We start from the raw sequence: 22,205 nt of genomic DNA, 5'->3' as shown, positions 1-22,205 counted from the left end.
TGACCGCTGCCAGACACGAACATGGCCGACCCGACCAAATCGATAAAACACGTTACGTTTTCCGCCGTTTCGACGGAGCCGACGCTCTGCGTCGTCCTCCGCCTCCGCCGCCCCCCGCGTGGAGACGCCGACGCGTGCGCTGGGGAACGCGAACGCCGAAGATCACCGTCGTCTTCCGTCGACGTCACGCTCGGCCGCGGACGTTTGACGGAATTCACCCCTGGAGCTCCCACTACTAACGCGATCCTCGTAGGCTCGAGTGGCTACTAGGGTACTGCTATGGGGAAGGGAGGACAGGTTTTTAGAGGAGAGCCTTGTTAGAGGGGATGTGGTTGTGGACAGAGGGGTATGTCGGTGGTTCAGGTGGGTCTGTTCAAGGGGGGAGATTTGGGTTTGTTTTGGTAGATTGGTGGTGCGATGGAGTTTATCTTTGGAGAATTCTGGAGAGACTGGTTTTAGTTGCTGCTAGAGGCGAGGGGGATGTTAGTTTTGTTATTTTAGTTTCAAGATGTTAGGGATTATGGAAAATTGAGTGCATATGTAGGTGCGTACAGGGTTTTGGAAGTCGATTAATGGGTGACTTGGGTGTTTAGGTGTTTAGATTAGTGGTGTGGTGGATTTCACATCTGGATGGTTCTTTTCTGAGTAAGGGAGGATAGTTGTCACTTGCTGGAGTTTCGTGATTAGATAGTAGATATGAGATTTTGGAAAGTAGGGTGCATATGTGTAGAGTGGGGTGCGTAGTATGGGATATGTGGTTCTAGGAACCTGTCGAAGGGTGATTGTTTGGGTCTGTTTTGATGGATTAGTAGTGTGATCGAATTTACCTCTGGAGAATTTTAGGAACAGAGCGAGAAATTTTACCTGCTGTTAGAGGTGATGAGTTCATAAAGAGTGGGGAGCATACTCTATCTTATATTTCTCAAAATTCTTTCCGAGTTCAAAACAACATAATGAGCGAATTCTTTTTTGTTAAATATAACATCGAGTCTTCAACTTCTGTATAAGAGCATCTATCGTTGGAGCAACCCACCCTTCTCGCACCCTCAATTGAATTTCTTAAATTGACATTCTTGCACTTCACAAATGTCAGTTTTCCTTGGCCTAATACCTTTCTGTTTCTTCGACTGTTTGTATTTTCTATGTTTAAAACAAGCATTCGAATAGAATGAGCGCGCGAAACACGCGAGATAAATAAATGCGATAAGACAATACAGTGTAGGTAGAATCTAAACAAGGGATCAGCTGATTTTGCGTCAAGTATAGCATGTTAATCCTTTACTCCAAAGAAATTTGGTATGAGATAGCAACTATGTGCAATTGACTAAGAAATATTGTATCATTCTATTTAAATATTCTTTTAAAATAAACATGTATATACCTAAATACAGAATAAGTTTGTTGAATGCGACCCAATTTGTTATACAGCCCCCATGTCATAATATATTTGCAAAATGGAAATGAGTATCTGATAAAAACCTCGTTATTTATTTTACAGTTATATTAAAAATGGTACAACTACTAACATTCAGCGGCAGCGTATAACTCAACGATTTCTCGAAAAGAGAACTACTATCACCATCTAGCAGTGGCATTTGTGAACCAACAGTGGAAGTGATAGTACAATCGTACTGTACAGAGACCTGCATTGAATCTGTCAGAACTAGATATAGGGAATTTAGGAAATTTCGAATAAGCTTGTACTCACCCTGCTAGAAATGTAGTTAAGTAGGACTTCGTGCAGGCACTGCTAATGTCGAAGGGACAGTAGAAGGCCAGAATTAGGCAGCGGCGCTTACTTGTATCATATCTGACTTGTTTTATCTGACATACTGAAATTCTATTTCAAATTACGTTGTACTTTAATTCTTCAGCTGTCTAATCGTGACCTTCTATCGTCCCTTTGACCCCAGCGGCGCCTACTCGAAGTCCTACTTAATTACATTTCTAGCAGGGTGAGATCAAGCTTATTTAAAATCCCCTATATCTAGTTTTGGCAGATTCAAGGCAGGTCTCTACACAAGAGTCAATGGCATTACCACAGTGGTTGCTAGTCGACAGAGCAAAACTTATCGATCAAATATCTGCTTCTAAAACTTCTGCTTGTGAGCCTTTCGTCGGCTATACCTCTGAAGAGCGTCCTCATCAGTATTTGAAAGCCAGTGCTCGACTTTGAGTGGGTACCCAGTGTTATTTCTATAAAAGCAGCTCGGCCTGGTTGCATCTTAAAACTTTATTGCTCTGTCGGTCACTGCAAACCATTTAACAATATGCAAAACACGGGTGCAATTGATGAAACAGATTCGCAGTTGCAGAGTTCAGGCGAATCGAATGTAAATGATACTGACGATGAAAGTGAAGTATCATCACCATTTATGGATAGAAAAAACTTAGAAGACTTAATATCTAAGAATCTTTGCCTATTTCCTGATGTATCGAAGAAGTACGTCGAACCGACGGTTCTTGATACGACTTTACCTCATGTGAGTTCGTTTGTGAAAATAATTCGATACTTTTTGTTCGATTTTGGATCCTAGAACAGTGTTTAAATCTCTATAGTTGAGATGAAACAATTGTAGAATATCATTGTAGAATATCATTTATTTTAATGAGGAAACTATAGATTAGGGAAAGTAGTTTTACTTATAATTTCTGATTCTTTTTAGATACTCTTATATATTTTATATATTTTAGTCAGAATAATATTTCCAGATCGCGGTTTACACGCACTTAAAAATGTACGATTTAAAACCTATCGAAAGACCTAGTACTCCACCTATGTTCTCTATATTCCGACGAAAATTTTTGTAAGTACATTGACAAATATTTGATACTTTTCCTTGAAGGCTAATATTTTATAATCATTTATTTTATGAAGTTATAGAAACGGTGGTGAATCCAGTTTATCTTCTAAAATATTCCCATCAACCGGACGATCGAGCAAGTCACGAAGTTCGATCTCGACAAGATATACTGCTATATATTGTACTTCACTCGACAAAGGCACACAGAAAACAACAAAATTACATTGTACATGAATTTCTAATAAGTCTGAAAATGTCAATACAATTTATACTTGGATTTTACATTTGTATTTTATTATCAATACGAAGACAATGAGAAATACCGTAGTAAGACGAAATAATAGAAAATATAATGACTGATGATAGAATGACTGATGAAGCTAGCTTGAGAACAACACAGACTGGGAAAAGAAATGACAGAACTATCCAACCCCGAATCAAGACAGTAATATAAACTAATAATTAAATAGTAAATCATAAAGAGTAGTAGAAAGGGAAAAATTATCGTTAGCAGTTAGGGTGATAGAAAAAATAAATTTAAAATTTGAGCAAAAACTTACCAGTGTTCCAGGATGACCAATGGTCAAGAGGTGACCAGTGGTCAAGAGATGACCAGTGGTCAAGAGATGACCAGTGGTCAAGGGATGACCAGTGGTCAAGAGGTGACCAGTGGTCAAGGGATGACCAGTGGTCAAGAGGTGACCAGTGGTCAAGGGATGACCAGTGGTCAAGAGGTGACCAGTGGTCAAGAGATGACCAGTGGTCAAAGGATGACCCTTGGCCAGGATAGTCCAGCTGCCCAATGGTCCAGTGTGGTCCTGGGTCCAGGAGTTCCCTCAGTGAAACCCGAAGAGGGTCCGCACTCGCTGGAGGACCCGCGGCGAGTGAGACACTTGCGCTCCTGTAGGAGTACTTATACTTCCTGACGAATCCGAGGAACCAATCAAAGAACTTCTTCGGTTGATAAGAATTTCGAGATTGATTCAGCGAACAACATTTTACAAATAATTGATATTTTTCATAAAATAATCGTCTCAGCAACAATTTCTGGTACAGGTATTGTTAATAACAATCACACACAGTGTGCACTGGCGAAAATTATTGATATTTATAATTATTACTGAACGAATGTGGAAATTATTAACTTTTCGTGCATTATTCTTCGTTCGATTAATCTCGCAATTCTTCTTAAATTTTTGAATAGTTTATTAGTTAACAATTATATACGTTAAAAACCTACTTTCCCCTATTTTCTATGTATGGTCTGTATGGTTTCACATTTAATTAAGTATTATTTTGTAATCTTAAATGGCAGCTAATAACAGTATAGCAGAAATTACTCTTGCAAAGTTTATGTATTGAGAAATATTAAATCTTCGAGAATAGTTTTTTCGTTCGATTAATCTAACAATTCAGTATGTATTCTCTCGTTCATTAGCATTACCATCATCAGTAAATAACAACGCTGCAATTCCTACATCCACCTCTAAAAAATCACAGAGAACACTCAAAAACCAGTGACTTTCTCAGAAGTCGGTATTTCAGAACGCGAGATACGAAAGTCCACTCTGTCCTCTATACTCGTCTGTGATTCTAGGTTCTACAGTTACTAATCAGCTACCGTTGGTCGATTAATTACTGGCTGTTACTAAAGAAGTCGCTTCCATTTCTCCAATACCGACCAGCCCATGGACAGTTGGAAAACTGTATTGATCGAAACGGGCGCATGCGCCCGGAATAATTGGATCACATGCTGGAAGAATAATGCGAGCTGGACAGACAGCAGCAGAAGCAACTGCGCTACGTTCACCGTGCACCTGTGTCGAGCTTAAGTGGTTGCGGCCGGAAGAAACGTTCGTGGTCAGACACGTGTTCCAAAGTGATCGTGACAAGGATCGTGACGGCGGCCAGGCTCGATCGTTTGCTTCACCATTGAACGGTATGGCATTTGCTAATCAGTTGTTAGAATATATTTTACTGGTCCACTAGAATCATCCCTCTTATAGAGGACTAGAGAGCAGGGTACTTTGAAGAGTAAACTTCTATCGCTTAGATTTACAACTTTAATTTTACAATCTATATCTTATCGTTAATGACATCACGATATATCTATTCTTCGTTTCTCTGCTGTCTTAATTATTAGAATACAGATTTAAAAAAACGTAACAGCTGATTTGGAGGAGTAAGACTGACACAACTTCTCTGAATGATCAGAATACTTCAATTCGTGTCAGTATTCAAAACAGAAGAGTGTTTACATTGACAGTTGACTGCGACTACTTTCCTTAAAATGGAAATTGAGCAATGGCCCGTATGGTGCGGGACAGCACGGTATAGATAAAGCTGCATTGCGGTGCTGTCCCGCTGGAACGTGCTCCTTGTTGTATTTTCACGCATCTGTGAAGTCATTCAGTCGTTTACCCGCGGCACAATTGCATTTAGCGAACCATTGAGGCTTAATCGACTCCCAGTGTGTCGGTTCTCCTCGATCGACAATTGCCATCCGGTTCGCGAAATTCTCTCGATCAAACTCTCGTGTAAACACTTTGCAAATGCAGATCACTGAACCGCCTGTGAGGTTGACGTAAAAGAAACTCAGCTAATACTCCTCACTTTCCTTCCTCTGTTTTATTCGTATCGTCATTGTACTCATCCTTGAGGTGTTATCGAGTATTCAGATCAAAGCACAGCAGAACAGGATAATCGTAGAATCGTGCCATTAGCGATCCAATATTCGTGGTATGCTTGTTGCTGGATATTGCATTCCCACCCTCACACCATTTACGAGCAGGCTGATTTGAAATTCTTGCGGCATCGAACCTTCGACGGTGATGTTGACACAGGTGATCTACTTTTAGGTGCTTTAAGAGGGCTTTGTCCACTGGCTTCCTCATTATCCCAATTTAAAAGGTAACTTCGGTCAAACGATTCGATACAGTTGCAGTGGGAAATGAAAGGAAACTTTTGATGGGTGAAATATGACATATATATCACAATGTGGGTGAAATGTGGTTGAAATTATCTGAGTATCTTTACGTGAGACTTGATTATCGAGTGGGAACGGGCGGAAGTTATTGGCTGGGCAAATAACTTTGGAAAGTTTCGGGTTAATCGTGGTAATCGAAGTTTCAGAAGTTTGTAGAAGTAAAAATATTGAAGTTCTTAGAAATCGTAGAGGTTGTTACCTTATTAAGAGAGGGTGTACCAAGATAATAATATAAATGTACACATATCGTGAACTAAAAATTTGGAATCGTGTGTCTAGAGTCTAGACTAATGCTCTAGATTATGACATTGTTCTAGAAGACAAAGCATTTCCTGATTCAAAATTAATAATGATAGTGAGAATACGGACATGTTTTTTAATATATTTAAAAAGGCAAATGTAATTGTTTGAAGTACTGTAAGGAAATTAAGAACATCAAGAAAGGCAAAATCATGACCAAACAATGAGAAACAAGTCGTGGGACCCACAAAACACGTGGAACTACTAGTGGAGCCAATGGTAGTTTTATGACAAGGCCTGATGATAATAAAACAAAACGATAGTTCTTGGAAATTTAGAATGCAAAGAGGTCCATAAACGCTAAAAGACTGTATATACAAATTGTTTCATTGTCCAAAATCATTCAGAAACAGGAAATATAAGCACTTTATGAAATAACTATTTTTTTGTTATTCATCGTTGTATATCAGCTAGTCATATCGTCGATATCGATTTTTAATCAAGCGCTTATGGTCACAAGTGGGAGTAATAAAATAAGAATGATATTGCAATAGGATTTGTCGTGTGGTTCCGACAGACTGTTATCCTAAAGGACATCCGCGCTCGTATCGGGACCACTAACTGCAAAGGTCTCGTTCATTTGATACGTACGCATATAATGAACGCGCGATAACGATAATGAGGCGATGTATTGCAGGGAAAACCATGGGTATACGTGTATGTTTATGTAACACATATTATGTATATTAAAAGTTACGTTATATGTCGTGCATGTAAAGTTAAAGAAGAGAGAGAGAAGTTTACTTTGACACGAAGTTAGCTACACCCCACGATGCTTCACTGTCACTTTTAAAGTTTATAGTTTATACGATAAATAATACAATTTCTCTTGCTACATTTACATCACTCATATGAAGGGAATATTCAACATCACGATGTGATTCTAAGTGTTTCATATTTAAGAAAGTTTGATAATTTATATTCTACTTTTTCTATATTGTGCTTACGGTTTCATCCTTGTTATATCCATATTACTATAAATACATTAGCTTTTGTTCTATAGAGTAGACCTTTAGTTTGCATATTTGAAATATTTCATTTTATTTCAAATTCTCTATTTGCAATACAAATTTTCGTAAAAATGTGTACTTTACCCTTATCAAAGCAGTGACACATGTTTATTACGTATCCATCGATACCAAGACGATGTTTGTCATGCAAATATGATTTCACTGACGCATAAGATGGATGGTCTTCTGACAGAAAATTCCATAACGCAAACAGTTGAGGAGTATAAACCAGAATATAATTCTTTTTGCTAATAAAGGTTGTTAAAGCAAGAACTGTGAATTTGATATTCAAAGGATGTAGCAAATGGTGGAAAGGCATTTGTAGCGGTGAAACTTATTGTATAATTAATACACGCGCGTGTCGATTTATCACGTTTAAAGCGTAACGCGGTTTTCAGTTACTGACATTGACGCGATAAGAACTGCTGTGACGAAAGAAAGCTACAAAGTATTATACAACTGTAGCTACTACAAAAAAAGAGTTACTGCAAGTAGTAACTCTGCAAATGTTTTACTAGAAACCACAATTCTAAATATAAAAACTTTTAATCCTTGATATGTTTATATTGAATAAGAATTTTAATATAAATAGAAATATAAAGTTTCACAGACTCTTGAAAGTATAATCTTTATTTTAAATTATTTAAATCGTCCCTTCAATTTCTGTTAAACAAAATAGTACAGTTCATTTAGAAATTTGGAAAATTCTTCACTCAGAGGAAGTATTCATAGGAAGTTCCTCAGAATGATTCATGTGTGAGGAAAGATACAAATAATTGATTAAAATTATAAATTTCTAAAGTCGCGTGACTGGCGATTAATAAATAAATTGCGTTGATACTAAAATATTTTGAAATCGATACATCATTCCTGACCCATGTTAAACAATCCTCTCTTGACTAAATACTTTTTCTTCTTCCTTTCCTTGTCTCTTTCTACTGTCTACTTTTATCGCATTGCGTACAACGTTTCGATGTTACCACGTGCACGCCTACACTGTATCTGTGTTCCCAGTGACCTACATACATTTCTCATGTAGTTGTTATTGCTTATCTGAAATTGTTCCCCTTTTCTTTGGCACAGGAACGAAATGTCCTTAGGGCGACAAAAGACGAGTACTTGCCAACTGGTTTCGACCATATTCGACTAACGAGACCCTTTCCCCTTGACTATCTACCGAGCTGAATTATTTATAGTAAGTACTTTTCATCGTTCACATAGGGCTGACATAATAAGTTACGATGTACTAATTTTAATTAAATTTATGGTTTCTATCGATCGTTTACACTCGAATGCATGAAGTGAATCGAAGATTGTCGTGATAGGTAGATGTAGGTCAAGGTTTTGTCCTCTGCTGGGATTCTGGTAGTATTGTGGGTAGTTCTAGTGGAGTAGAAATCACTCGTACAGATTTTAATAAATGCAGAATTGTATTTGAGAAGAGAACTCTGTAAAAATCTGGAATTTCTATTTCTATTAAAAGGATTGCAGTTACCAGATATAGTAATACTACAATTATTTTCTTTAACAAATCTAAACGCTACTAATTAACGAGGACTAGAAGATGACTCACTATTTCCTGTTCCACGTATTTTTCTTACGTAGACTGAGGCAAGTGGTAATCGTCACAATAGAAATACAACCTTGTAAATGGGAATACTTGCTCGAGGGTATTAAGCACTAGTAATATTTACACATGAATATCTATGTAAACCAGCTCCACCTAAGACTATCAGTCCCATATGTATAGATATATCAATAACACTTATTTAGAAATAATCAATATCTCACACGCGGTTCAACCTAGCTGTATATAATTTTGTGGAATCACTGCCAACAGTCAATTCAGCTAAAACAATATACTACCTGAATTTTCAACCTGCAAGAGTCTTCTCTTAGGAATATGTCATGTAAAATAAACCTCATTCACAAATTTGTTTAATATTCTTAGACTCTGTTTGCTGGAACCTGTATCGATAATATCTCAATTCTGAACTAAATGAAAACTATGTTTCTGTTTCCATGAACCTATCTCATTACTCTCCTCTTCTCACAGCCATATTCATCAGCTACAAGGTATTCTGCAGCACACACAGTGGCTATTAAAAACGCTGTACGCGACTGTTGCAGAAGATGGTGGACATAACGACAGCTCTACCATCCACTGGTGGAGCGTCCCTAATTGGACGCACCAGAGGTGCACTCAGGTCTGTCAAGTCCGCGTTGGGGGGCAGTGGAGAGTACCTTCAGGGTCTGGGTAGCAGGATAGGCTCTGCTCTGAGCAGCAGTTTAGAAGAAAGCGAGTTGACCACGACCACGTCGACGCCGCCCTCTTCGCCACAAGCACCGTCTCAGACTGCCAAGCCGGAAGACCAGCTGGCTAGGAGGAAATTTCGACCTCCAAGGTAGGCGTCCGTCTCGAGAATCTCTTCTTAAGCCTCTGAAAAGCGCGCATGTCTCCAGAGTATTCCTATATGACGAAGAATGCCACTTTGGTGTGGCATTTACTTTTTTTGTTATTTGCTTGAATTATAGTCTGGGAGTAATTAGCTTTGCCTGTAGTTTTATAAGTAAGGATATTCTACAATTCTAAGTGGAGTTTCTTGTTAGATATTTGAACGTTTCTACTTGGGTCTAGTGGTCATTAGGTACAGTTAGGACCTTAGGGCTTTAGGACACTTTTTGTATTCTCTTCTTTTCCTCAGTATCTCGAGATTTAAGAGACTGAATAGTACAAGACGTGGGTGAATGTTCTCTAAGTGGGGCTAAAGTTAAGTGTTTGTATCTACGTTGGTAAAAAAAAAATTGTTGGGGAAAAAACTTTTAGAAAAATTTTTGGGCGAAAGTTGGCCAACTTTGAGTGACCATAATTCTGCAAAAAATTGTTGTAGGATTGTGATCTTTTTTGTAAATTATAGCTTAAAATCTTTACTTTAAGGTACTGTGTGCATATTTTAACTTTAATGCACCTTGACTACTGTAACCCATTAAATTTGAAGGCATGTTTGTCACATTGAAAACTGCAAACTTTGACAGAATACTCAGGGTTAGTAAAATTTTTTTTAAGGATGCCGTTTACGCTAGCTTAAAGTTCGAACCTTCCCCTTTAATTTAAAAAAAGAATCAAGTCGCTGCGATTTTTTTTCGCAAAGTTACAGCACTTTAAAGTAACCCTTGCATTTATGCATGGTGTGAAAGCCAGCGGTACATGGCAAAAATGCAAGGGTTACTTCAAAATGCTGTAACTTTGCGAGAAAAAATCACAGCGACCTGATTCTTTTTTTAAATTAAAGGGGAAGGTTCAAACTTTACGCTGCTATGAATAGTATTCCTGAAAAAAATTTTTCCCAGTCCGTGTATCCAATCAAACTTCACAATTTTTAATTTGACAAACATGTCCTCAGATTTAAAGTGTTACAGTGATGCAGGCGTGTTAATCTTAAAATCGAGGTACAGTACTCTATAGCACAGATTTTAGGCTTCAATTTAAAAAAAAGATCATGATCTTACAACGATTTTTTGCGGAGTTATCGTCATTCAAAGTTGGCCAATTTCTGAGCAGAATTTTTTTGTGCCATAAGTTTTTTAGCAGCATACGTATACATACATTTATATATGTGAATGGTTATATCTAGCCTCGGTATATATACCGAGGGCTTAAGGACTTTGCTTTTATCATCCCCTGTTCCCTAGTACAATACCTAATACCACGCTATCAAGTTTCAAAGGAATACGCATTACAATGCGTGGGGTGAATACTCTCTATGTGGGGGCGTTAAGGTCAAGTGGTTATGCTCACACACATTTCCAACTTTTTATTCTGTCTGCTATAAGAAGATAGAATCATTCTATTGATTATTTTTTCTCTAGAATTCCCTTTCACCACTTTGTGACAAGAACAAATATAGCAGGTGACATATTGAAGAAACGTAAACGACATTTATAAACGATTACTTCCTCATGCAAACTTCCGACCACAGTGTCGTCTATCATCACAAGAAGCATACAGCCATGTAGCGAATAGACCTGAATACTATACCTACAGTTCCTTACAGACATCTCGAGACTGACAGTACAAACACAAAATTTAAACGATACTTTCATATCTTTGATTAAACATTCAACATTTTAATGTAAACATAGTTTTAGATAGAATTAGAATCCCAAGTATTACGAAATTAAAATGGGGCAGAAAATCTATTCACCGAATCTAAGGGAACTTATCAGTCGATCCATGAAAGAGGCTCATTTCGAAACTTCATCTCTCACTGTCACGGCACAGATTCGGGGCTGGATTATCGCACGAGGACTACGAGGCGATCGCCAGGCACAAACTGGAGCAGCAGTGCAGGTGTATGAGGAAATACCCCCGAGGTATGACCTACGAGGAAATAGAGTCATCGACGACGGCGGCGAACAAAAAGAAGGAGATCAAAATCGAGGAGGACAACGACAACGACAACGACAACAGCCCCGACAGGGACAGTCAAGAGAGCATAGAGCCTCTCCAGGAGGAGGACATCAAAGCGACAGGGCCTGACCCTTTCGACAAATTAAATTACAAAACAGGTGAGGAGTAGGTCACGCATGTAACTAACAAACTTTTTATTAACAGTTTTTACTAAAATGTTATACTTGACATCCTAATCGATTTTGTGTTTATATCTCTGTCTCTACAAGAGAAGAATCTATGGAATGATTATTCCTATTCATTTTTGAGTGTAATAAATATCAATATATTTTTTCCTGTTTATCGTCGATGTTTGTCACCACATCAAGCTTCGTTTTGAGGAATCCTTTTTATATAATGCATCTTGTTTCTTTTTGTCGCAAAGCGAGGGCCCCGACCCGCTATCAGACGGTCGTTTTTCGTTTAGGTAAATGAAACGTTGATGTGAACGTATTGTGAACCAGCACAGGTCGCGTTCGTCTCACCAAAAACTCTGTCTCCCCCTTTATCGCGTTGCACCGAGAGAAAACGTTTCGCTGGGAACACGGCGGGCGATAAACTCCATCGCTTGTACGTTTTATCATTAGTACGATAAGAGAACTTATTGAACGTAAATCGTCCTTATGGAAACTGTTCTTTCGGTGCAGCTGCAATTAGTGCATATTTAGATGGCCACAATGTTTACGTCCTTTGGTGGAAAATATCCCTGTGTACGCTTTCACGTGAATTCGCCTTTTCCTGAACTTCATTCCTGTGGTATTTGTTGCAGAGTACATATTATCGAAAGCTCGATAGAATTACCTTGAGTCACTCGCTTTTTAGATGCAAGGTAGAAATAAATGCAAGAAAAGTGTCGTAACGTAGCAGTCGATTAATCATCAGTCTACTCACGTGTCTTAATCAACATTCAAACTCAGAAAGAGAAACTAGAGAAGATTCACGAAACACTGACCACATCACTCACAACGTACCATTGCATTTACTAGAATTATATTCAGGAACACTGCAGAAGATAACAAGCTAAATAACCCAATGTCGAAGGAATACGTAATATATAAGTTTCAGCAGTTAAGATAATGCAGTTTGACACACGTTAGATAAAGTTCCCAGGAGTAATTTTGAAAAGAAATAATTTTAAGTGGCATTAACCTACTACATTTATCACCCTATCTTATCTGAAGCTAACATCCATCGTCCAGGGGGGAGTAGCCTCCTCGAACACGATAATTCGCGCTTCCCCTATTAATCTTCATTCTTCGAGTATGTAAATAGAACCCCGTCGTGAAAACACCATATTTCTCCCTGTTTGTGTGTTTTTGTGCGAGCATTAGACTAGTTGTGTCCCTGCAGGTGCTGAAGCAGCACTCGTTAACGTGTACCCTCCTAATAAGTAACAATTAGGAGACCAGTAGATACGCTGTCCCTTAATTAGAAGAGTGTTTCCTGTAGAATGTTATTTCAGATATGCCTTGTAGCAGCGATTCGACCAGCGATCAGGATGGCTATGGGCCTAGCACCAGCCTGGACTCGAACATGGACGGTCGTAGAATGTGGCAGAGATCGGGTGAGAGTCCTTTCATATTTTTAAGATACTTCAATCTTTTTTATTCCACTTATCTTCGATCGTATTCATTTCTTTGTGTAACTTTTGGACATGATATTTCGAACTCAGGGTCTTCGGGATCGGTTCAGTCTTGGGCTTCCAGTTTATCTGCAGACAGCCAATCTGAAGAAGCTACAGCAGACTTCATGAAGTCGTTCGTGGCTCTTTTATTCGATGCTCCGAGCAGCATCGATCAGGAACAGAAGGCGAACTTTGGGCGAATGGTTCTCGTATGTACTTCGATTTTTCGATCAAATGGTATATGTAAATTGATAGGACAGTGGAGAACGAAATCTACATATACTGATAAAAAGTTTTAATCAATAAGCTTTTCTATTATAGCAAAGAATGTTTTATTCAGTAGCATTCATTAAAAAAAAGTTCAACAAAGTGTTTTAACTTAAAATACTAACTTAAAATACGCTTCAGTTGAGGATAGTTTTTGTTGAATTTTTTTTAAACGAATTATACTGGATAAAAAATTATTTGCTACAACAGAAAAGCTAACGCTGAGAGTCCTCTTCGTACCAAAATTAATTTGCCCCCATTCTGCAGACAGAATCTGGCAGAATATGGTTTTCCAGAGTAGTGAACTCGAGAAGAGCACGTCCTTGTGTCACAGAGGAAACCTTTTATTCCCTTGCACAACATTTTGCTGTGGCACTTTTCGAGTGCTACGAAGCCGACGATTTCGGGCCCGCCAAAAGTCTCATGAACATGTGCTTCACGTTTTATCACGAAGGTACCAAATTTCTCTATACCATGAGGCAAGAAATTCACGATCGTTATATGAAGCTTATAGCAAAGTTTAATATTAATATAGTGTATAGGGTGAATAGCTACAAATATCCAAAATTAATGAAAGCTAATTTGTTAAATATAGTCGAAGTGCCAGGACTGGAACCGTATCGTGAATATCTCTATACACATTTGCGAGTGCAACCGATATGGACATCGATGAGATTTTGGACAGCAGCATTCTTCGACGCTGTGCAATGCGAAAGGGCCTCCAGGCCAGTCCCACCGCGACCCAAGTCACTCGACCAAGAAGCAATCGCAGCGGAGGATCGCAAGTTTCAAGCTAACATCGTCTTCGGGCAGCTGGGGTAATTGAAATTTAAGCGAAGAATTTCCTTTCCTTCTACGTTAGTATTTAAGTGATCTAATCTGAACACTGTCTAGATGTTGAAATTATTTGTTAGATTTACTGTTAGTCACCTTTATTTGCTCCTTTCTGTATAGATATTAGAAAATACTTTCCAATTTCAGGACGTTCACGTGTAACATGCATGCCTTTGGCCTTTCACGAACTTTGTGCCTAGAATTTCTTAGGAAGCAATGTGTAATTGCGAATTTAACGAAAGGTAAATCACTAATATAATGTAAACTGTGTAGAAGTAGATTCTGTGTAATATGTTCTTCCCAAATATTTCTTTTCTTTTTTTTGAGTAAATATTCTTAAAAACTATTCATTGAAGAAGATTAAAATTTCATATATTAAATGCTTCATATTTTTTCTCATTTCTTTTTCTTCAATTTTCCAGAGCAAGAGAAGATGTTGCGTGACAATATAGAAAGGATGTTCGACGAGACAGAGCCCTGGCGGTCTCGCGATCTTTGAGATCAACTTTCTCAAACGGAGTGCATTGTCAATTAATTCTAAAGTTCTCCACATAAACGTGCGATTCTCTGTCAAGGCGACAGAAAAAAGAAACATCGAACGAAGCGACTGGAATCGCCTCTCAAATGAAATCACAGACTGTTCCTAAGCTCATTGTTAATCGAAAACAATGGTGAACATTCGATCGTATTCAAAATACGACTCTCTTGCAAGCTATGAAAGTGATTCCACGATTACAAAGTGTCTGTTACATTTCGACTAATTTATTGTTACTATAACTGTTTGTGATCGTGGGGCTGCTGATGTAACCCATTTTACGAATTTGTAATTGATTAAACTCACGAGTGTCTTTATTGAGCTTAATCAACGGGATCTTGGGATACGAGCCACGCGACAAGTACACGAAATTAGAAGATTTTCAGCCGATCAAGGTTGGAACGAGTGTATTCGTTGAGTTTGCTTAGTTTAAACAACGAGATTTCCTAGGTGTGCTTAAATTTTAAGCGTGACTGGACAATAAATTGCGTGGAACGAGGTCGTGATACCGATCGTCGCTTTCAGGTGATAGTCGACGATATATTTCTCTACGAGGGAGGGACAAATTTCCTGAATTTTTGCTATGGATGTACAGTGACTCCTCTCTAAGCGATTCTGTAACACACACTTTCGCTACCTCTTGTTGATTTTAGACTCTAAACTTACGAAAATTATTTGAAGATAATTAGGGGGAATTCCTCTAGTGCCAGACATCTAAAACCGAATATTAGCTATATCTTTAAAAAATAAAACGCGACAAAGTGGCTAAATTGCAAAAGTGACAGAGGGGAATGTTCTTATTGCTATTGCAATTTGGTCGCATTGATGAGTTTCATTTTTGAGGAACACTCCCTTTAAATATAATAAGTTGAGATATCTGGTTAAAAGAAATGCTGAAATACAGAAGTGCTTGGTAATAGATACGATTTTTACTTTAGATTATAGCAGCATTTCCTCAGCGTAAGTTATTCAAGAATTTCAGAGTTTTAGATTTTCAAACTTATAAGATTTGGAATTTTTTAACTTTCTAATATCTACCAAGTATCTCTTACAGAGGTATTACTGTGAGCGACTCTCATAGTATGGAAACGTGTAGTGTTAAATGAACGAATGGTAGCCAATCAGAAACAGAATTTGCAGCTTTTACAAGGGAATACCTCTTTTGTAACTTCGATTAGCGACAGTGTTTCATACGTTATGATATACCAAATGGTAGCTCGCACAGTACTCGTAGGCGACACGTTAGAAGATTCTGTTCAAATAAATTGAACTTGCTTAATTCTTATCACAGCTACTGTTACAAAAATCTAGCTACAAACGGCGCAGAAATCAGTTGCGTTCCACTATGGATCACTAATTTATAAAACAAGCCAAGCAAACCTTCTTTCATCGGCGTACTTGTACATATGTCACACACGAGTTTGTATTTAAAGACATATCATTAAATCCAAGCAACGCTCCACTTTATTTTGTATATCAACCTGCACTCTCAGCGGAGATTGTTAGCGCGTAAAAAGGATCATCAATAAATTTCTTCGCCAGTGACAAATTTTTCCTACTGAATTTCCCTATTGTATATGAACCATAGACCTCCATTACAATGGAATAAATAATACAGTAAAATCATGAAAATAGAAAATAGATGAAATAGACTAGAACCTACAAATACCAAGAACTCATTTCCAAAAATAAAAATTGCCACAATTTTTTAAGAAACACAGCCTTGCACTTTATTTCATCAAAGCACACTTATCGACAATTATCAAAATTTCAATCTAGTGTAAAAACGCCACTTCACCTCCTCAATGCTTATAAAAACTGCCCACTGCTTTTCTCAGCTGATATCGATTCGTGTCTCCAGCTCTACCACCTGTAACCATTCTGCTGTAAGGATCGTTCGGTCCCAGCGAGCGCAGCAGATTCATTTTATCCATCTTCTGTGGACTCAACCGTTTCTGCTCGGCGTCTAACCTAGGCGTGGGGAATTTATTATAAATCCCATATCGCTCTAAAGTGTCCACTTTATCCTCAGGCACTGGAATCTTGAATGGATTCTTCATCAGATCTGCAGCTATCTTCGCCTTTGACTTTGGAGTCTTCACGAACTTCGGAGCAGAGGCAGCAGAAACGTCGCTTCTGTTAGTGGCAGCTGGAGATTTCACAGATTTGGTGGATTTGGCGGTCAGAGGTTCAGACTTCTCTGAAAGTCGATCGAGAGGCGTCCTAATGCGACCACTTTTCACTCGAGTGGACTCCATGATCTTTCGATACTCTTCCTGCATCTTCGAGTCCCCAGCGCAAGATTTCGACTTCTCGATGCAGCTGAAGTTGTAATCGAATATGCTCCTGGGGCTGCGAATATTCTTCAGGCTGGCCTCGATCAAATCGGCGAGATCGAAGCTGTCGTCCCTGATCGCCAAGTGATCAGCCATCACTGCTGAATTCGTGCTCAGAATGGTTGACTTGCTCTGGCCAACCTTCTTCGTTTTACCTTTCATCTTTGGCTTAGTTTGCTCGTGCATCGAGGATGGTAGTCTCTCGGTTCTCTGCTTCTCTACAGATCTTTGCATTGATGGGTTTCTGAGTTTCATAGAGATCGATTTCTCTTCCACCATTCTCGTGCTGGTGCTGTTGACCTTTGAATCGGTCCTTCGAACTTTGATCTGCGTTTTGCTTGACTTTGTTTCGACAGTTTTATTGAGAAAGGAGTCTTTGGTTTCGATCTCTCGTTTCGGTTCATTTTTCGTTACTTTCATTTGGTCTTTCATCGTCTTCAGGTTCTTCTGTCCTGCTGTTTGCAGGGATTTGATCAGGGGAACCTTCTTCTCTAAATTCATCTTCTCATTCTCGACCATGATTCTTTCGAGTCTCGGGTCTGACACCTTCTTCGAAACAGGGTTCTGAGTAGGTTTTTTACGAATATTCTCTGATGGCTTTTTTGACAACTGATTTACAGGGGGAACGGGCTTTAATGCTCCTCTGGAAGTCCCGCTGGAGGTTTTCGTCGAGTCTTCGAGTTTTGGAGTGGCTTTCGTCTGCTTCGGTGCTAGACGAGCTCGAGATACCTGAAATAAGAAGGAATCAGTTAGTGAAAAATGCAAAGTATGACTTTTTTACTGTTCTTGAAAAAAGTAGACTTGAAGCAGAACAGACTCCAGCTTTGAACAATTTGAAGAGTACCTCAGAACTACTTAACGTGAGAATTATTAAAATTATTCTCTTTTACAGTACCCTTTGGTCGTTCATTAGTCCTTCTATTTTAGCCTGCTGCACCAATTGTTTCCAATTATGAGACGTGTACAATCTCTCGTACTGGCTTCTCCTCAATGGCTTGTATTTTTTGTACAATGTTTCCCACACGAAATTAGCATTGAAAACCTGAATATTTCAAACATGAAATCAGCAATAAGATACATATGTTAAGTTGTCGATTTACTCGAAGTTTGGCACCTCATTAGCCGCGTGCGATAAGGACGACAATTTAGCGATGTCATTCACTGTTAGGTATTTCACCAAGTTTTCGATCAGGTTCCTAGGTAATGTTAGAAGCGTGTTCCTTCGTCCTGAAGCGATGTTTCTCACGTGCTTCAATAAAAAATCGCCTACAGTGGACCACCAATTGAGAAGGTGTAAAAATATTGTTTAATTATCAAATAACATAAAATCGCTTCATTAATCTATAACTAAAAAAAAAAAGAAATAGAACTTAAAAATGTAGAGAAGAAATAAAATTTACGATGAATATGAATCTCTTTTTAAATATTTAGAATGTAGAAATCTTTTCCAGGTAATTTGAAGAAAAATTAGGTAGTATTCTTGACTACAGTAACTCATTGTAAGAATTCAAGTTATAATGTTTTTAATATATTTTCGAAATAAAGAAATTTCTTTCTTTGAACGATTCTTCTATATCCACTCGATGATCACATTACTGCATAAGTACGTGAAGTGAACACTAAACGAGCACATCAGGCAACAATTGTCAAAATAAACCTAATTTCCAGTGCGTGGAATACTCTACAAGAAAATTACTAAAGAATGAAGTGTTTTCATGTACCAAAAATACGTTGAATTTCGTCTTGCAGTAATTTGTCGTGGCTGAAATCGTCGAAGCTAGAAGATCGTACAATGGGTGTTTTGTGAGGGCCGTGGGAGATTTTCCAAAGGTACAGTATCACCTGAAAAATGGAGGAAGTTACGAGGCAAAATGCCGAGAACAGGGCCTATTCGTCAGCACCTGGTCACGGAGTACTCTCAGCCCGTAGTAATCTCTGCTGGGTGAAGGTGCTACCGAATACTTTTCCAGATACTCGATCTTACCGGTCATGCTCGTTGCATCCAACTCGAAGGGTCCTCCGCGATCGGCCTGAAGTTGTTTCGCGATTGACACATTGGTACGAACTGTGTCACTATCATAATTAATAAAGTGAAATTTCAGTTCTGAAGGAAATTTAATTTTTTTTCATTAAAATTGGTATACAGTAGAGGTTCTTTCATACTTTTAGTGCAACCTATAGAAAATTATCTTCCAAATTTTTTAATATGTTATATAGATTATGTTTTCTTCAAATTTTAGAATTATCATATCTGCTTATTTATAAATTTTCAAGTTTTCAAATATTCAAATATTCAAATATCCAAATATTCAAATTTTCAAATATTCAAATATTCAAATATTCAAAATTTCAAAATTTCAAATATTCAAATATTCAAATATTCAAGTATTCAAATATTCAAATATTTAAAATTTCAAATATTCAAATATTCAAATTTTCTAATTTTCAAAATTTAAATATATAGGTACATGATGTGTAAGGCTGGAGATGCTTAGGTACAGTAGAATGAAAACTCCGACAAATTCGATTTCACGATATTTTATTACAATAATTCCATATGAAGAGATGAAGATAAATATAGAAATGTCGAAGTAAAAATGGAAAGTTGCATGACATTACATACTATTTTGTAATGTATATTTTATAACAATATACAATAAGGTAGAGGCTATACAGTAATATCACAATGCATGATTCACAACTTCGTAAAAGTCTAGAGAAGAGAAATATAAATCTAAAGACAAGAGAAGACACACCGTTCGTCATTTCCTATTCTTCGCCGTTTTTTTTTTTCCTGAACCGAAACGGTGATGCTCGTTATCATATCGATTATTAGAAAACGCGATGAAAAAAGTGTTTTTCCTTTTTCCGTTATTTTCAATTTCTACACACTTTCGAGAATCAGAAGTAAGAAGTATTATGTGTATATATATATTTTATTTATCTGTATATATACCTCGAATAATGCCAATTTCACGTAATCATTGTCGTTAATTCGTTCGATAATATAGAATATATCAACAGTACTAAAAGCTAATAGTGGTGTAGACAGTACTCACTTCTGATAGCAGTGGTACTTCTCCCTTAATCGTAATAGTAATAATAGCAATAGTAATAACAATAATAATGATTATTAATCCGTGACAACAGACGCATACGATTTTCATTTACCATTTGAATTTTCTTTCGTGTACGTTTGATTGCATGATTGATATGACGTTCCTAGGCTCCTCGGACGATCGCTATCGTGTCTCGAACGACATTTAAAAAATCGCATGAAAATAAATTACTATAATGCTACCGTAGTCGAAAAAGTCTTATGAACGACGGAATAAACGTAAAGGCTCGTATTCATAACACTGTATTATCACTAAACGATACGCCTTTGTTTCTCGAACGTTTCGATTAATTAATTATTCATCACCACAGTTCATTGATCTTCGAAACTAATCTTAAACATTTGTGACAAAATAAGGAGATAATTTCGTCTTTGAATGTGCCTTTGATAGTATAACTATCGATATACCTTGGATTTAAGAGTATCGATAAGTCGATCACTGTTTATATATTTAAACGATTCTTCTTAAAATTTTAAAGATTTTTTTTTAAAAAACTCCGTAACCGTAGATTAGCATATAGAACATCAATGATTAAATATTCGAGAGAAATCGTAGGGAAAGAAAAGTTGAAGAATTTGATAGTTATGTAGATTGTGGAGGAAAGTAAAGGAGTATAGTTTGTTCTACTAGAGCGTTCTGAATACAGGCCGAACAGTATAAAAAAGTTGTGTTTCGTGCCACTTCAAAAGTGCTTTGCCACGCATACTGGTCGTTGTTGCGAGTTCCCTTCCAACAAATATGGCTGACTACGACAAGCTGAGTTAAAACAGAACGTTCTCCCCATGCGTTTCCCTTTCTGAGAGCTAACGTGTCCTACGTACTCGTTATCGCTACATTTATTGATCCACGTCAGCGGTTCCCCTCACGAGGCATGCAAAGTATTTTAATAGGTCTCGAATTTTATGACGAATACGAAACAAGTATTCTACTTTCTTAATTTTCAATTCGCGCAAAAGATTGTCTCCAATTTTCTAAATGACCCCACGACAGGAACCACATTCCACGAATGAAATAAAAAAACACTGAAAGGATTACAAAAACAAAAAAAAAAAAAGAACTAGGAAGAAAGATATGCAAAAGAGACCAGACCTCAAGAGCCTAAAGTATTGTAAAAGGAAAACTTTCTTAAAAAAGTGTTTCTCCTGCTGGCAGGATTAAATGTCTTCCAAAACAGAAACTAAGAGGATCTTTCATTAATTAAAAAACAAAGTCCTCTGTGACTCAGAAGAGATACTAAGAAGTTGTAAGAGAGACCAAGTGACTTTTTCATAAATTAATGAAGAAAAGTGGAACCAAAGGTCCTCTAAGGTCTCGAAGGCCTTCTTCTACCGTTCCTAATGGTGAACGTTTTGTACTCAGCATACCCACGATAAATACATAAATCCTCGCCGTTGTACCATCGTTATGAGTATAATATCCGCGTGATTCGTTACAAGATAAAAAATCTCTCGTCGGGTACGATCCAATATAAGCGTAACGACGACGTGCGTACCACCGTTTGCGACGTGTATGTGTATATGCTCACGTACGTGTATACATAAACGTATATGTGTATACATAGAGATGTATGTATATAGAATAATTCTGGAAGAACAGATTTGCGTATTGCAACAGCGCAAAGAAGACCGTGACGCCTTACCGAGGTAAACGATACCCATTCGACTCGGATATGTGACTTTCTGAGTCGCTTCGTGTTGGCCGTGTGATCGATTACTTATTATCTACAATTTTGAAGCGTTTGTGCCAGTAGCCCTGTCAACAGCCGAGACTTCTGGGTATGAGGTGTGTCTACTCTATCTAATAGCACGTAACTGTCTCGATCAATAACTCTGATGACACGTTGCTGGTCTATTGCAATCACTGGATGAAAATTTATCACTCCAGGTCAATGGAGACTTTTTTTTTATTCATTTAGTTTGAGATATTAGAATTTTCAAGTG

At 37.8% G+C, this 22,205-nt stretch overlaps 2 protein-coding genes across 6 annotated transcripts; one reads left to right on the top strand and one right to left on the bottom strand.

The window, feature by feature from the left end:
- Positions 1 to 4,601: 4,601 nt before the first annotated feature.
- On the top strand, positions 4,602 to 16,359 carry LOC143177182 (uncharacterized protein KIAA0513-like). Of its 5 annotated transcripts, none has more exons than XM_076374995.1 (10): positions 4,602 to 4,743; positions 9,231 to 9,505; positions 11,383 to 11,669; positions 11,936 to 11,977; positions 13,013 to 13,114; positions 13,223 to 13,383; positions 13,709 to 13,895; positions 14,037 to 14,259; positions 14,423 to 14,517; positions 14,698 to 16,359. In XM_076374995.1, exons 2-10 carry the CDS (start codon positions 9,234 to 9,236, stop codon positions 14,772 to 14,774), a joined length of 1,446 nt encoding a protein of 481 aa, XP_076231110.1. In that variant the 5' UTR covers positions 4,602 to 4,743; positions 9,231 to 9,233; the 3' UTR covers positions 14,775 to 16,359. The 5 variants fall into 5 exon arrangements, with proteins under 5 accessions (XP_076231110.1, XP_076231114.1, XP_076231112.1 ...); XM_076374997.1 differs by having other exon boundaries at positions 4,609 to 4,743; positions 9,234 to 9,505; XM_076374998.1 differs by lacking the exon at positions 4,602 to 4,743 and adding an exon at positions 8,184 to 8,295 and having other exon boundaries at positions 9,234 to 9,505.
- Positions 16,360 to 16,446: 87 nt separating this feature from the next.
- Positions 16,447 to 19,137, bottom strand: LOC143177346 (uncharacterized). The gene is made up of 6 exons (XM_076375221.1): positions 19,048 to 19,137; positions 18,868 to 18,988; positions 18,261 to 18,412; positions 18,037 to 18,188; positions 17,920 to 17,968; positions 16,447 to 17,875 (listed from the first exon to the last, which is right to left on the bottom strand). The coding sequence occupies exons 1-6, from the start codon at positions 19,135 to 19,137 to the stop codon at positions 16,613 to 16,615; spliced, it is 1,827 nt and encodes a 608-aa protein (XP_076231336.1). The 3' UTR covers positions 16,447 to 16,612.
- Between the last annotated feature and the right edge of the window lie 3,068 nt (positions 19,138 to 22,205).

The sequence above is a fragment of the Calliopsis andreniformis genome, chromosome 3 (assembly GCF_051401765.1).
Source record: "Calliopsis andreniformis isolate RMS-2024a chromosome 3, iyCalAndr_principal, whole genome shotgun sequence".
In the NCBI taxonomy this organism is placed as follows: Eukaryota; Metazoa; Arthropoda; class Insecta; order Hymenoptera; family Andrenidae; genus Calliopsis; species Calliopsis andreniformis.
This window is presented reverse-complemented; position numbering and strand designations above follow the sequence as displayed.